Here is a 14421-nt window from a genome sequence, read left to right on the forward strand (position 1 = left end):
ATATATATAGTAGAGTCAAATTCTCAATTCTTGGACTGTTAGAAACAAAGAACAATTTAATTGATCTAATTTTTTATTCAATTTTCATCTTCAAGGGTTGCAAAGTGGCTAAAATGTAAAAAACCAAATTTGGATTTGCTCTAGCTCCACCAAGTTATGTGATCCAGGATGATAACTTACACTCTTTGAACTCAAGTTCCTCACCTAGCTCTTAGGAGAATTAGTACCAGGCAGAATAAGCTTTCAATAAATGGTATTTAATCATTGCTAGGTCTTGTCCACTGACATGTACTAGACAGTGAACTAGCAACAGAGTTAAGAACTATGAACACTTTTGGTTTTATATTAACATTAAAAATAATTTTCCTATGTACATATATGAATATATCATAGTGAATCTTACCATCGTGTACATCCACCAAGAATAGGGTCCTAGTTAGAATAAGATATATTCCATGCTTGTATAATTATATAAAAATAGATTCTACTGTCAGGTATAACTAAAAATAACCAGTTAAATAATATATAAGATATAAACAAAACAAAAAACCCCAAATCTCTGTTCAAGTATCTGTAACACAGCTCTGGCTTACCAAAGATTTTCTACAGTATTACTAATAATTGGTCACTGACCTAGGTAAGTGATGATATTTTCTTTTACATACTGAACATGAAAAGCTAAATAACTGACAGTATCTCCATGCCAACTATCTGAAGGATTCTTGATGATAGGAGCTCAAAGGAGTTTAAAATAGTTCTCCCAACACACCTAGTAAACATTTATTATTAATAACTAGATTAGCATTCTCTAAAAATATTATTCCTGAGTTAAGTATGAATACATTTAACTAAAATAACTGGAAAAATCCCCAAACCAAGTATGAACAAAAGCATCATAGTGAATCTTACTAAATGTTGACCAAATGTCAACAGTGAATAAAGCAAATTAGTATAAAGCATACTAACCCATATTTACAAGTAAATCAGTAATAATACTAATAATTCATATTATTTTTACTGCTCCAAAGTCCATTCTGCAGAGTTTTCAAAACTTATTTAATGGTGACTAAGAAAAGGATGAATTAATAACACTAAAGCTAGGATTGGCTGCTTAATACAAGACTATAAGAGGAATTTCCACTGATTACATGACCGATGGAAATGAACTTGAGAATTACAATTAGTGGTTGACATTCATGCACACTTTAAAACATGGCAGACACGTGTTTAACTTAAGTACATACTGATATATGGAGCCATGCCAGGGTCCAGCGTTGTAATCATGCTTTCTACTGAATGTTTTGTCTTATCAAGCACAGATTTCACCATAGGATTTCCAGCCACCCCCTGCATAAAACAAATTAGTATATAAATTCATAGATACTCACTCTAAGCAAAGACTACTACCATGATCTTTGTGACTATAAGGAAAATTTTTAAGTTTCCAATGCATCTCAGACCAGTATGTTTTGTAAAATATTAAAAAATGAGGCCAGAGCAAGGTCAAATTGTTATTATGTGTCTAAATGGTCCTCTCAAGTTCTCTTCCCATTGCATCACAGATCCATAGCAGTGTGTAGACCAGCAGCAATCTGCAGGCCACACTTTGAATAGCATAATAGCATACACGATATCCTACGCACACTTCATTTATAAATATATTTATATACTTCGTCTCTACTTATTTATCTAAAATATTAGGTGAAACATCCTAGGTTCTCAAATACAAACTGGAATCAGAGGTCTATATATATCCATATTGTGTTTCCTAATAAACAAAAAAAGTAAAAAAATACTTTTCATCTGCATCCCCCAGAATGGCTCCCTATTACCTTAATATGTAACATTTGGCTATGTGCTTCTAAAGTTTCCTTTTTTCCTACTTCCAGTTTCTCATTTTGTTTATTCCCATTTTCTTCTCAGCCAGACCTCTTCCTCTGGAACCTCAGAACCACACTGTTTGACAGAGGAACCACACTGAGTGTTCCTGCCTTCTGCTCCTCCAAGAATGAAAGCACCTGAGGAAGCAGGGCCTCCTGAGATGGCATGTGAGTAACAAGCCAGATGCCCCTTCTTCCAACCTACCATTAAACTAAGGTGACTCCAGACAAGATGAGCTCCTGAGACCAAAATTTAAGACTACCTACCAGCTGCATGCTAGGAACAGCATAGCTATTACTATCCCAAGCCCTGGAGCGCTAAGCTGGATATTAGAAGTGGAAAGAGACACCCTCTTAGCAAGGGGTAAAAAAGCTAGTCTATGTACAAAGAAAACTTTAAAATTACAAAATACTTTTTAAAAAATAAGCTTATAAAAACACCATATCCTTAAAATATGAAGCTCAAATAATGCAAAATTTCATTTAACCACTTACCAATTTAAAAATATTTAATATATGTAATGAAATTGTAAATAAGTCTTCAGAATATTGGGAGAAATTTGGCAGAATGATTCCAAAATTCATTGATAAAAATAAGCGGGAAAGACTTGAATGAATGAATGAATGCTTTGTCTCACTGAGCACAGACAAGACAAAATATTTGAAGCAAATGAGCAAGCTTATGCAACTGAATACTGACTTTAACTGCTCTATCTTATGCGTCACTGAATGCTCCCCATGCCCACCTCAGCACACAGCAGGCTTTCAGCACATACTAGTATAATAAATGAGCTGAGAGTTAAATTAAAACTATGTTATTTATTATTGTGCGAGATCCTCTTATATATATCATCTTATTGGGACCCCTGCCCCTACCCTAGCCTCTGTCAACTACTGTATTAATTTCTTTCTATTGTTTTGTCCTATTTAGGATGTCATATATGAAATAAAATAGGGCTTTATTTTCACTTAACAAAATGCTTTTGAAATTCATCTGTTATTGGAAGAATCCAATCACTGAGGAGTGTTCCATTGTATGGATACACAATTTCTCAATCCATTCAGCAGTTGGTAGATGCTATGATTTGGAGTGATTTGTCTTCCAAAGGTTCATGTGCTAGAAACTTGGTCCCCAGTGCAATGGAAAGGAAATGGTAAAACCTCTAGGAATTGGGGCCTAGGAGGTGATTAGGTCAGGGCAGCTCTGCCTCACAAGGGATTGATACTGGTCTCATAAAGTGGGTTAGTTCCTGTGAGAACAGGTTGTTATAAAGCAAGGCCATTCCATTGGCTCAGCCCCCTCTACGTGTATTACTCTGCTGTGTTATGATGAAGGTCTTCACCAGAGGTTGAACAGATGGAACCACTGAATCATGGACTTTCAGCTTCCAAAACTATAAGCTAAATAAACCCGTTTTCCTTGTAAAGTACCCAGCAATGGGTATTTTGTTAAAACAACATACAGTAGATGAATACAGTGGATGTTTAAGATGGCTACTATTAATATTCATGTAGGAAAAAAATAAACAGTATGCTTCTACTGAAAAGAAAAGCAGAGGGCAGTAGAACAGAGTTCAGAAGCTGACATTAACATATAACTCAATAACTAAAATAAAGTGACATTTCAAGTCACTGGGGACATGAGGTTCAAACAGTCCATTAAGTAGCTGGAAAATAACTGAGCTCTACCTCATATAGTATAGTAAACTGTTAAACGTAAAAAATGAAATGATAAAAGATTTAGAAGATACTGCAGAAAAACATTTACCATATATTACAGTAAGAAAACGTCATTTATTTTTAGCATGAAAACGTAATATTGAGTGGCAAAGATATTCTCCCACTCTGTAGGCTCTCTCTTCACATTGCTGATAGTTTCCTTTGCTGAGAGAAAGCTTTTTAGTTTGAATCAATCCCGGTTGTTGATTCTTGCTTTTATTTCTTGTGCTATGGGAGTTCTGTTAAGGAAGTCTGATCCTAAGCCAACAAGTTGAAGCTCTGGACCTACTTTTTCTTCTATAAGATGCAGGGTCTCTGGTCTGATTCCGAGGTCCTTGATCCATTTTGAGTTGAGTTTTGTGTAGGGTGAGAGATGGGGGTTTAATTTCATTCTGTTGCATATGGTTTTCCAGTTTTCCCAGCACTATTTGTTGAAGAGGCTATCTTTTCTCCATTGCATATTTTTGGCCCCTTTGTCTAGTATGAGAAAATTGTATTTATTTGGGTTTGTGTCCGTGTCCTCTATTCTGTACCATTGATCTACCTGTCTATTTTGGTACCAATACCATGCCGTTTTTTGATACTATTGCTTTGTAGTAGAGTTGAAGATCTGGTATTGCGATACCCTCTGCTTCGCTCTTGCTACTGAGGATTGCTTTAGCTATTCTAGGTTTTTTATTCTTCCAGATGAATTTCATAATTGCTTGCTCTATTTCTGCAAGGTACATCATTGGGATTTTAATTGGAATTGCAATGAATCTATATAGCACTTTAGGTAGTATGGCCATTTTGACAATATTAATTCTGCCTATCCAGGAACGTTAGGGTTAGGTTTGGGGTTAGGGATAAGGAGTGTGGTAAGAATGAAGGAAAGAAGGACTGTATAGAGGGAAAAGAGGGGTGGGAGGGGTGGGGGGGAAGGGAAAAAAAATAATGAATCAAACATCATTGCCCTATGTAAACGTATGATTACACAAATGGTATGCCTTGACTCCATGTACAAATAGAGAAACAACATGTATCCCATTTGTATACAATAATAATAATAAAAAAAAGAAAATGTAATATTGAAAAGAAATTCAATGAAATGACCTCTGAAAATTTTAGAACTTTTGTGTCAAAAAAGGATAATAAGATTAAAATAAAGAAAACTGCAACATATGATATTATATAAAAAATATTCTTACTGGGCTAAGGATATGGCTCAGAGGCAGAGTGCTTGCCAGGCATGCAGGAAGTCCTGGGTTGGATCCCAGCACCACACACACACATACATACACACACACACACACACACACACACATATACACACACACACACAAATCTTGAGAATTCTTACAAACTCATTAAGAGAAGAAAATTATTCCAATTTAAAAGTGGGTAAACAACATGAATACAGAATTCTCACACACACACACACACACACACACACACACACACTACAAATGGCATAAAATCTCAAGAAAATATGTTCAAATTCAGTAGCAAAGAAATACAAATTAAAATGAGGTTTCAAAATTGTTTGCCTATCAAATCAGAAATATTCTATTTAAAATTACAGCTAGTGCTGCCAAATGAGAAATACTGCACAGTATATGTTGTTATAATACATGATTTTAAAAATTCCACTTGGAAATTCATCAGAAATTGAAACAGATACCCATAAAGATTTACATAAAGAATGCTCATCATAGTTTTATTAATAAGAATTACAATTAGAAGAGATCACTGACAACATGGTGACTTATAGTTAACAGCAACGTATTATTCTTGAAAAATCACAGAATAGATTTCAAGTTTGCTCATAAGAAAATGGTATATGAAGTAATAGCAAATGTTAGTTAACTCAATTTAGTCACTCTATAATGCCTACATATTTTAAAACATCATGCTATATATGATAAATCTGTATAATTTGTTTCAGAACTAAAATTATTTTTAATAATTACAATAGAAAATGTCAGTAGCAGATCTGTAAAATGAAACATGGGAAATGCAATAGCATGTATAGTAAAACAGACATTAAAAATGCACTTCTGAAGAATATTTTATGAATGAGAAGATGTTAATAGGTAGGTAAAGACAGACAAAAAACAAAAAATGCCCACATCACTATCCATTTGATTTTTATTAACAAAATAGGTACATCTCCATAAATATGCACAAAAGATGACAGCAACCACAGAAAACTGACAAGAGTTTTATTCTTTCCTTATGCCACTTTGTACTTCAGAAATTTCTCTAATGAACACCTATCAGTTTTATAATTAGAAAATTAAATATAATTTTATAAGTAAATATTCCTTACCTTAATAAAACCCCAGATTCCACCAGCAGATGCTTCATCTTGACCTCTATTAATTCTAGGATCTTCTTGCTCCTCTGGAAAAGTAATGGCTGATGTGGTTCCAGTTTCCGGTGCCAGAGATGTCAGACTGGCTTGCTGAGTAATAGGAGTTGGCAAAATACCTAGTCAACAGCAAATATTTTAATATGTTAATTTATTCCAGAAACTTTCTCCCTGTAACAAGACAAAGCAAATAAGTAGCTCAAAATAATTTTAATAACGTAACCATATACTTAAGCATTTCAAGATTAAGTTATGCAATTCCAAAAAAATTCTTTCCCTTTACATAGGCTTACACCAAATATCCTAAAATATTTGTCCCATTCAGCACTTGGATACAGACAGTTGTAGTTCTAATCTCCTTAATCCACAAAAACAATTAGGTACCAAGCCCATTATTAAAAACACACAATAATCAGTACATATATTTCATTTTAACACAAAAAGAAAATTTACATAAACACAAAGGTATAATACCTGTACTCTGTAATAAGTTTTATTTGTAAAGGCAGGTTAGCACAGTTGGATAACAAAAAAAAAAAAAAAAAAAAAAAAAAATCACAGCAATGTTGCTTATTTTCCCTAAAATGAGAAACAACAGGCAGAGATGACAAGGATCATGTCCCCACAAACTTGAACACAAACATTCAAAGCAGCATTACCTAAATAGCCAAAACATGGAAGTAACCTAACATCAACTGATGAATTGAATAAATAAAATACACTGGCTATATTTTTCAGCCATGAGAGAATACAGTACAGATACATGCTATAAAATGTAGGAACCTTGAAAATATCTGAAGCTAAACTGGTGCCAGTCAGAAAGACCACTTATCACATGATTCCATTTATATGAAATGCCCAGAATATACAAACCCATAGAAAAAAAGATCAATGGTTGCCTAGGCTGTGAGGACTACAGAAAAGCAGGGAGTGACTAGTCATAGATATGAAGTTTCTTTTTAGTGACAGAAGGTTGTAAAACTGATTACGGCAATGAATGCAAAATTTTATAAACAAACAAAAACTAGTGATTATATGAACCATATCTCAATAAAGCTGCAAATTTAAAAAGAATAAAATGTTTACTAAAACCTTGTATTTCAAAGCATTAATAAGAGAAAATTACCCGTTACTGGAGGTGCAGAAAATGACGGCATCAGAGGTGTCTGGGGAGCTCTTCCTGCATGTCCCCTTGTGATGTCATAAGTTGTACCAACAGAAAATCCTGATATAGGAGGACCCGAAGGAGGTGTAGGTAAGAGAGCACTTGGGGCAGAAGTTGAAGGTGGAAAGTGGGGTAAAGGAGGACCGGTGAAGGCAGCAGCAGTTGATGGAGAAACAGGAGGTGGCCCAGAAGTACCAAGTGGTGGAACCGAAGGCGCTGGTGCAGGAGGCACAAAAGGTAGTGGTGCCGCAGGCTGCACAGGAGGATGGGCTGGTGGAGGAGTGGGATAGACGTGTGGTGGCAAGGACTCTACCGTAGACACATTAGGGGAAGAAAAAGAACTGGATGCGGCTGGAAAAAAGTGGAGAGGATAAAAATCACAAAACTGAAAATGCTTTTCATTTATTCATCAAACTCTCATTAGTGTCTTGCAAATTTTTTTAATTTAACAGACCATATCCCAAGAATTAAAATGTGTAATTTCAGATATGCAACAAATAAGATTGAGTGCAAATGACTGTCAACTCCCTTAACTAAAAGCAGCAACAATATTGAAATGAATTATGGCATTATTTATAAGTAGATCTGGTTTTCTTGCTTCTTTTGGTGTGTTTTGAATAAAATAAAACTATTTTTCATCCCTGGCTTGTGGATGAAAACCTACACACAGAAAGCTCAAAAAATCACAGAGAACACCAGACAAATAAAATACATGCTTTTTAGGACACTTTTGTCATAGTAAAAAAGATGACTTGTAGGCAATATGAATATAAAAGAACAAAAGCCAACCTAAAATAAAACATTGGTATTTTCAAAAATATCTATAAAGACTATTTCTTTCCATTTTTAAGTTTAAAAAGCTATTTCCTTTCATCCTGACAAACAGTAGAGAAAGTGTAGTATAGATATTCTTCTTTTAATTGACTGAGACAAGATAACAGTATCTTCACTATCCTCAAAACACACTAGGTATGAAACACACACACCTAAAGGAACTGGGGTAGAAGACATGGTGGCAGCAGCCAGTCCTGCAGGATTCGGTGGAGGAGTCCCAGGAGGTGTTGTCTCTATTCCACTTTCTTCCATCATTTTTCTTCAATTATGGTATGCTGCAAAAATATAAAAAAGTAATGAATTTTACACAGTAACCAAAATTATATTTTTAAAGCTTGCATACAGTCATCATTAAAAGACAAATGTCTGCCTTTACTATTTGCAATGTAACTTTTGCCAATGAAGGGCTTATCAAAGTTCCTAAGAACATGGTCTATGAAATTATCTAATATGCAAACAATCTGTGATATCTCCATGTATACTTTATAATTAGAAAATAATTTTATGTTAACTATATAATTAACCAACATTTCAAATACAAATTGCCACCATTATCCTGATTTCTGCCACATGAATGCATATGAGAGTTCTGCCTACATTCCAGTCACTATTTTATTTAAAATAAAAATAAAACAAAATGTAACTTTGAAATCCATCCTCTTCCCTTATAAAGCTGTCTATTTAGGCTGCCCCTATTAACATTAAACATAAAAATTTCTAAATGTGCTTGACTTGATAAATGTATTAATTAAACATTAAACATAAAAATTTCTAAATGTGCTTGACTTGATAAATGTATTAATCTCTTCCCACACCTCTTAACATTTTAAAAAATCATAAAGTGCTCAACTTGATAAGTGCATTAATTTCTCATTTCCCTAGTTCACATTTTAAAGGACCCCTAGTAACAACTAAATTACACGTCTCAGGTTTTAGAAATGTTAACTTCAGAAAAAAACACCACTAGAGAGCAGACTCCCAACAGATGATAGTGGATTATAAAACATGGTAAAACTTCCTTCACAAATCTTAAAGTTCATCTCAAGTACAAAACCAATCTCTAAATATGCCTAATTTGTTTTTAATGCTTTTATTAACATAACAGATATTCAACAAAAGTCAACTGCTTTCCAAGCACTATACTGGTATCTCTAATACAATGATAAGCAAAAACAATCAAACAATAATGCCAATATACAATGATACCTATACTCTATAATAATACCAATGTACTAGTGTAGTCTGAATTATGTGCTATGAGGTAAGAAAATAGTTGTTTGACTTGCAGGCCAGGAAAGGGTCCCCCAAAGTCACAGAGTTAAGATCTGAAGAATAAGCAGAACTATAATGGGCAATGAAAGGGGACATGAAAAGTGGCTTACAGTGACCATACAGCAGGTCTAAATACAAGATAAGGCCAAAAAGGCAAAACACATTCAAGAAAACCTATGTGGCAAGGGAAAAAAAAAAGAATGAGAACTGGAGAGAGAGGCAGGGTCCAAGATTCTGTTGGGCCCTATCAGACAGGTTAAGAAACTAAGCTTTATTTTGTTTTGTTTTAAGAATAGAATGTCACTGTAAAACATTCAAGCTAGAGGTAGCATATTTGTCTTTTAACTTCCTTGAAATTTTAAATTCACAGTAAGATGCAAAAATAGTAGAGTTCTTCACTATCCCCAAACCAGTTTCTCTCAATAACAGCATCCTGTTACTAAAACACATTATCAAACCAGGAAATTGGCTACAGCATTATTTACTAACCTATAGGCCTTATTTCAATTTTGCCTGTTTTTATGCACACACATATGCACAGATTCATATCATCACCCCCACAATTAATATACAGAACTGTTCCATCACTCCAAAGAAACTTCCTCATGTTATTCATTTCTCACATCCTCCCACCAAACATGAACCCTGGCAACTACTCATCTGTTCTCTTTCTCATTTCATAAATATAAGCAGAATCATACAACATGTAACCTTTTGAGATTGGTTGTTTTACACTCAGCATAATGCCTTTAAGATTCTTCCAAGCTGTTGCCATGTATCAATAGTTGGTTCTATTCATTGCTGAATAGTATTCCATTGTATATATGTGTCACTGTTTATCCAAGTAAATTGTCCATGAAGGTCATTTACACTGATTCCAGTTACAGACAATTCATTATTTATACACTGAAAAAATTCCTTCTCTGGGTCATCTCACAAAGCAAATGCAGAGACTACTCAGAGAGACACAGAAGTAGTTCAAACAGGAGGTGCTAGTAACACAGAATAATGATTTTTTCATAACAAGCAGGGGGTGATCATGCCCTACCCTAGTATCTCCTTAGCAACTTCCGCAGATATTTTTTGGTTGTCATCACCAGAAGAGTACTGCTGGTATTTAGTTTGTAAAGGCTACAGATACTGTGAAAAATCTCTCAATATACAACCTACCCACAAAAATTATCTGGTCCCAAATGTTGGTAGTGGAAGGTTGAGAAACTCTGGCCTAGACAAAGGAGATGATGATGGAGATGGATAAGAGTAGATAGATTTATGAAATGTGCAGATGATAAAACTCAATGACTGGCTATGGAGACAGGGTGAGAGGCACAGTTTGCAAAATTGGATAGGGAACACTGTAAGAGGTCAAAGTTGATGTTATCTTTGGAGGAAGAAGGTTGGGATTCACAATTGACACGCAATTCAAACTCCTTGACACATTCAAACAGGGACATGGAGTTGGTCTGGAGTGCAGAAACCATATAAATGTGGGTGTTATCAATGTACTGGTAGAATCTAAAATCAGGTTCTGAGATGAGATTATCTCAGAGAAAAGAGACTGTGACTTGATTTAATCTTGTTCAGTCAGGTAGCAAACCAATATGCAGGAAATGAAATGGGCAGCAAGATAAGAAGAATATGAGGAGACTGTGGTGTCCAAAAGACAAGTGTTTCAAGGCAGGAATGGACAACAGTATTAAATGCAGCACAAAGCCAAAAAAGATACGATCTGAAAGGTTCATGATTTGCAAATTAGCGATGAACTTGTGAGAGCTGATTCTAAGGAAAGAGTTGGGATAGAAACTAATTTGAATTGGACTGAGGATTGAGGGTGGGGGAGAGATGAGACAAATAGGAAAAACACTTTCAAAGTTTGGTTGTGGACAAAGAGGAAAGATCTGTGGCACTAATGGAAGACAGGGATCCAGGGAGGTAAATCCTTTAATTCCATATCTATATTCCAAAGGTTAGTAACCTGAGACAGAAATACCCCTCCAGGGGTCTTATCTCTTCCTACCATTTTTCATCACTTTTTCATCAGTCATTCCTCTTCCTACAACATAACTGAATTCTTACAATGAGTAGTGGAGGTTGTATTTTAAAACAATGCCGATCCCTAACAATAGCAAATGCACTGGCAAAAGAATTGGTACAATGAATATAAAGTCACTGCATGGAATAAATAATAAATTTCTTTCACTTTTTAAAAGTCTTACTAGTTGAGAAGAGGTGTACTGGGAATACTGGGGTAAATTTTTAATATCATATCTTGTACTAAAAAAACTATTATGATAAAATAACACTGAAGCATCAGTTGGTACAGCTTTTAGGGGACAAAAAGTAGTAGTAGTATATCAATATGCAAGACAACATGATGGGAATGGTTTAGAAAATTAAGTCCTCCATCTCTGCCCGAATTCTGCTATTCTGATTTGCTTGGGTCTTGATATTCTGTTTTTAAAAAGTGGATAACTACTTATAAGAAAAGCAATGTAATAATGGAGCTGTGATGAACTTCAAAGCATTAAAAAAAATTATTGCTGTTGATGTACTGGTGCCACATGACTGCTTCTACTACCAGACAGTGAGCGCTAGAGAATTGTGTTTCTTTTGTATTCTCAGCTCAGTTCCTAAAATAAACTCCCCTAAATGTTCACTGACTTAAATAGTGGCTGCCCTAAATGTTCACTGACTTAAATAGTGGCTGCACAGGCCTGGAATGTCAAAATGTGTCACGATTGCAGAAATGTCCATGCTGTCTCTCAAAATAACTACTTTTGATTAAAAAAAAAAAAAAAAAAAAAACTCCCCTGTGTATAAATTCTGCCAATCTTGGAAACAGGCTATCCTACAAACTTGACTGAAACAGGTTCCAAGACCAAACAAAGGGTCGAGAGAGTGCAAAGGCCCTCTGGAGCGGCGGTATGCACCTACAGGGAAACATCAAGAAAAATATGCTTTCTCCCAATGCCTGTCCCTGTTTGTTAACTCTCAAATTCTCCAAGGCCACGAAGGCCGAAATCCTATTGTAGGAGACAGCGGCCTTCCCCCAGGTTCTGCCACGTCTCCAGGCCAGGCTGGGACGGGCTAAGGTCCGAGGACGCCAGCCGCCGGTCTTTCCCCTGTGGCCACCACTCTGGATGGTGATGTCAGCTGCCCAGAGGCTGCGGCCTCGGTCTGGGACAGGAGCAATGTCTGGGAAGAGACCCCCGAACTGCATGCACCGTGCAAGCCGCTGCAGGGGCTGACCTCTTGCGATGCGCACCCCTGCCGGCTGCCCACCTCAAGTTCCCACAGGGGCGCTAGACCTGCGCATCCTGGGGGCTGGGAAACGACCCTCACATCCTGCGGCGCCGGCGGCCCGCCCACCTCCCAAGGGCGCGACTCCGGGTCCGGCTTTGGCGCCAGCAACTCACTCCACCGCCCCATGCACACGCGTCGTTGCTGGGGTGTCACTCACCTGGGGTCCCAAGCGAGCGCGTGTGTAGCAGCCGCAAAGTGAGGAATAAAAAGGTCAAGGTGTAGGACGACAGCTGAACAGCACAAGGAAGATGCACTGCGGCGCTCACCTCTGCGCGTCCCCGCCTCCAAGATGGCCCCCGGCGGCGCGCGCCCCTGCGGCTGCCACGTCGCCGCGCGCCGCCCCGCCCCGCCCCGCCCCGCCCGGCGCGCCGGGCTAGCCGGAACCCGGCGGGACAGCTACGCTGGACCTCCTCTAGGGTGCAAAGGTCCTCGGGACAGCAGACTTGGCTCTGCCTGCGCCCTGTGGGAGCCTTCTCCAATAAGTCTAGCCTTTCCGCTCCGCAGCCCCCACACCGCGAGCAGCAGCCTTGCTACCATGCGTGGCTCAACCTGTGCCACAGCCGTCCACTGGATGGAGCTGAGTCAGCCAGCGCCATCAAGTCCAGTCCCCATCTCCAGGCAGGCCCTTGCTCCAGATAGAGGGAACTTATCCTTAGCAGCAATAGGAAAAAGGGATTTGGGGGCGGGAGGGCCTCTGGAGAAGCGTGTCATTTACTGTACTGATTTTTTTCCCCCAAGTACCTGTATTACACTTATTTTTTTCAGTTGAAAACCCCAAGAGAAAGGGTTTTTGTTTTTTTTTTTTACTTCGTAGCTGCACAAGTTATGTAATTACAAATTAACTAAAGTCTATATTAAATGCACATCTTATAAAATGATTACTTTGAAAATATACACAAACTGCTTGAACAAATTTTATTATTTCTGATACTCGCAGTAGCTTAAATTAGACAATTCCCTTCCCAAACAAAAATTAAAAGATGGCAAACCATTTTAAAAGACTCATAACTATGGCAACAGGTGGACATTCTGAACATCCCCTCTTCATTCAATGACCGTCTCTATCCTAGCATAGCACTCCTCTGCTGCTATTTGGATGCCTTTATGGTTCTTCCCCAAGACTACTTTCAAATTTAGAAATATTTCCTGGGACTTCAGTTTCTCCCTTTCCATGATATCTTTTAGTAGCACCAAATTTAATTTTTTTGATTTCTTGATTAATTGTCGTTACTTGCTCACAAGATAGCACCTCTTTTTTCTTGAACTTTATTGCAGTTCTCAATTACTGTTCACTCATACTACTTGAAGACAAAGATTATTGATTTTTTTTCTATGTTTGTTTGTTTGTTTTTGGTATGGGGGATTGAATTCAGGGGCGCTTAATCACTCAGCTACATCCCCAGCACTTTTTAAAATTTTATTTAGAGACAGGGTCTCACTGAGTTGCTTAGGGCCTTGCTAAGTTGCTGAAGCTGGCTTTGAACTCCTAATCTGCCTACCTCAGCCTCCCCAGCCCACTGGGATTATAGACCTGCACCACCATGCATGGATTGACATTTTTATCCTTATATACTGCACCTAAAGGTCCAATAATAAACTTTAAGTAAATCAATGAATTGAAAGGAATAAGAATTTGAAACCAGAAATCCTGATTTGGGTCTGGGACTGCTCATAGGCCAATTGTGCAGTTGTGTATCCTCATACAGGTCATTTGTTCTCCTTATTTTCATCTGTAAAATGGGAGTAATATTATCTGCCATCAATAACTTGGCAAGTAACAGAAACAATTTTTTTTTCTTTTTTTGGTACTGGGGATTGAACCCAGTGGTGCTTAACCACTGAGCCACATCCCCAGGGTCTTTTTATTCATTTATTTATTTATTTAATTTTGAGACAGG

The 14421-nt window shown here is 37.1% G+C and overlaps 1 protein-coding gene across 1 annotated transcript in view; it reads right to left on the reverse strand.

Moving 5' to 3' along the window:
- Window positions 1-12812, reverse strand: part of Prrc1 (proline rich coiled-coil 1) — a 31459-nt gene extending 18647 nt beyond the window's left edge. The window contains exons 1-5 of the mRNA XM_047556809.1: window positions 12681-12812; window positions 8101-8223; window positions 7076-7465; window positions 5908-6068; window positions 1245-1347 (exon numbers count right to left, since the gene is read on the reverse strand). Coding sequence (XP_047412765.1) covers window positions 1245-1347; window positions 5908-6068; window positions 7076-7465; window positions 8101-8203 — 757 coding nt within the window. The 5' untranslated portion in view covers window positions 8204-8223; window positions 12681-12812. The remainder of the gene's footprint in view (window positions 1-1244; window positions 1348-5907; window positions 6069-7075; window positions 7466-8100; window positions 8224-12680) is intronic.
- Between the last annotated feature and the right edge of the window lie 1609 nt (window positions 12813-14421).

This window comes from Sciurus carolinensis, chromosome 6 (assembly GCF_902686445.1).
Source record: "Sciurus carolinensis chromosome 6, mSciCar1.2, whole genome shotgun sequence".
NCBI lineage: Eukaryota > Metazoa > Chordata > Mammalia > Rodentia > Sciuridae > Sciurus > Sciurus carolinensis.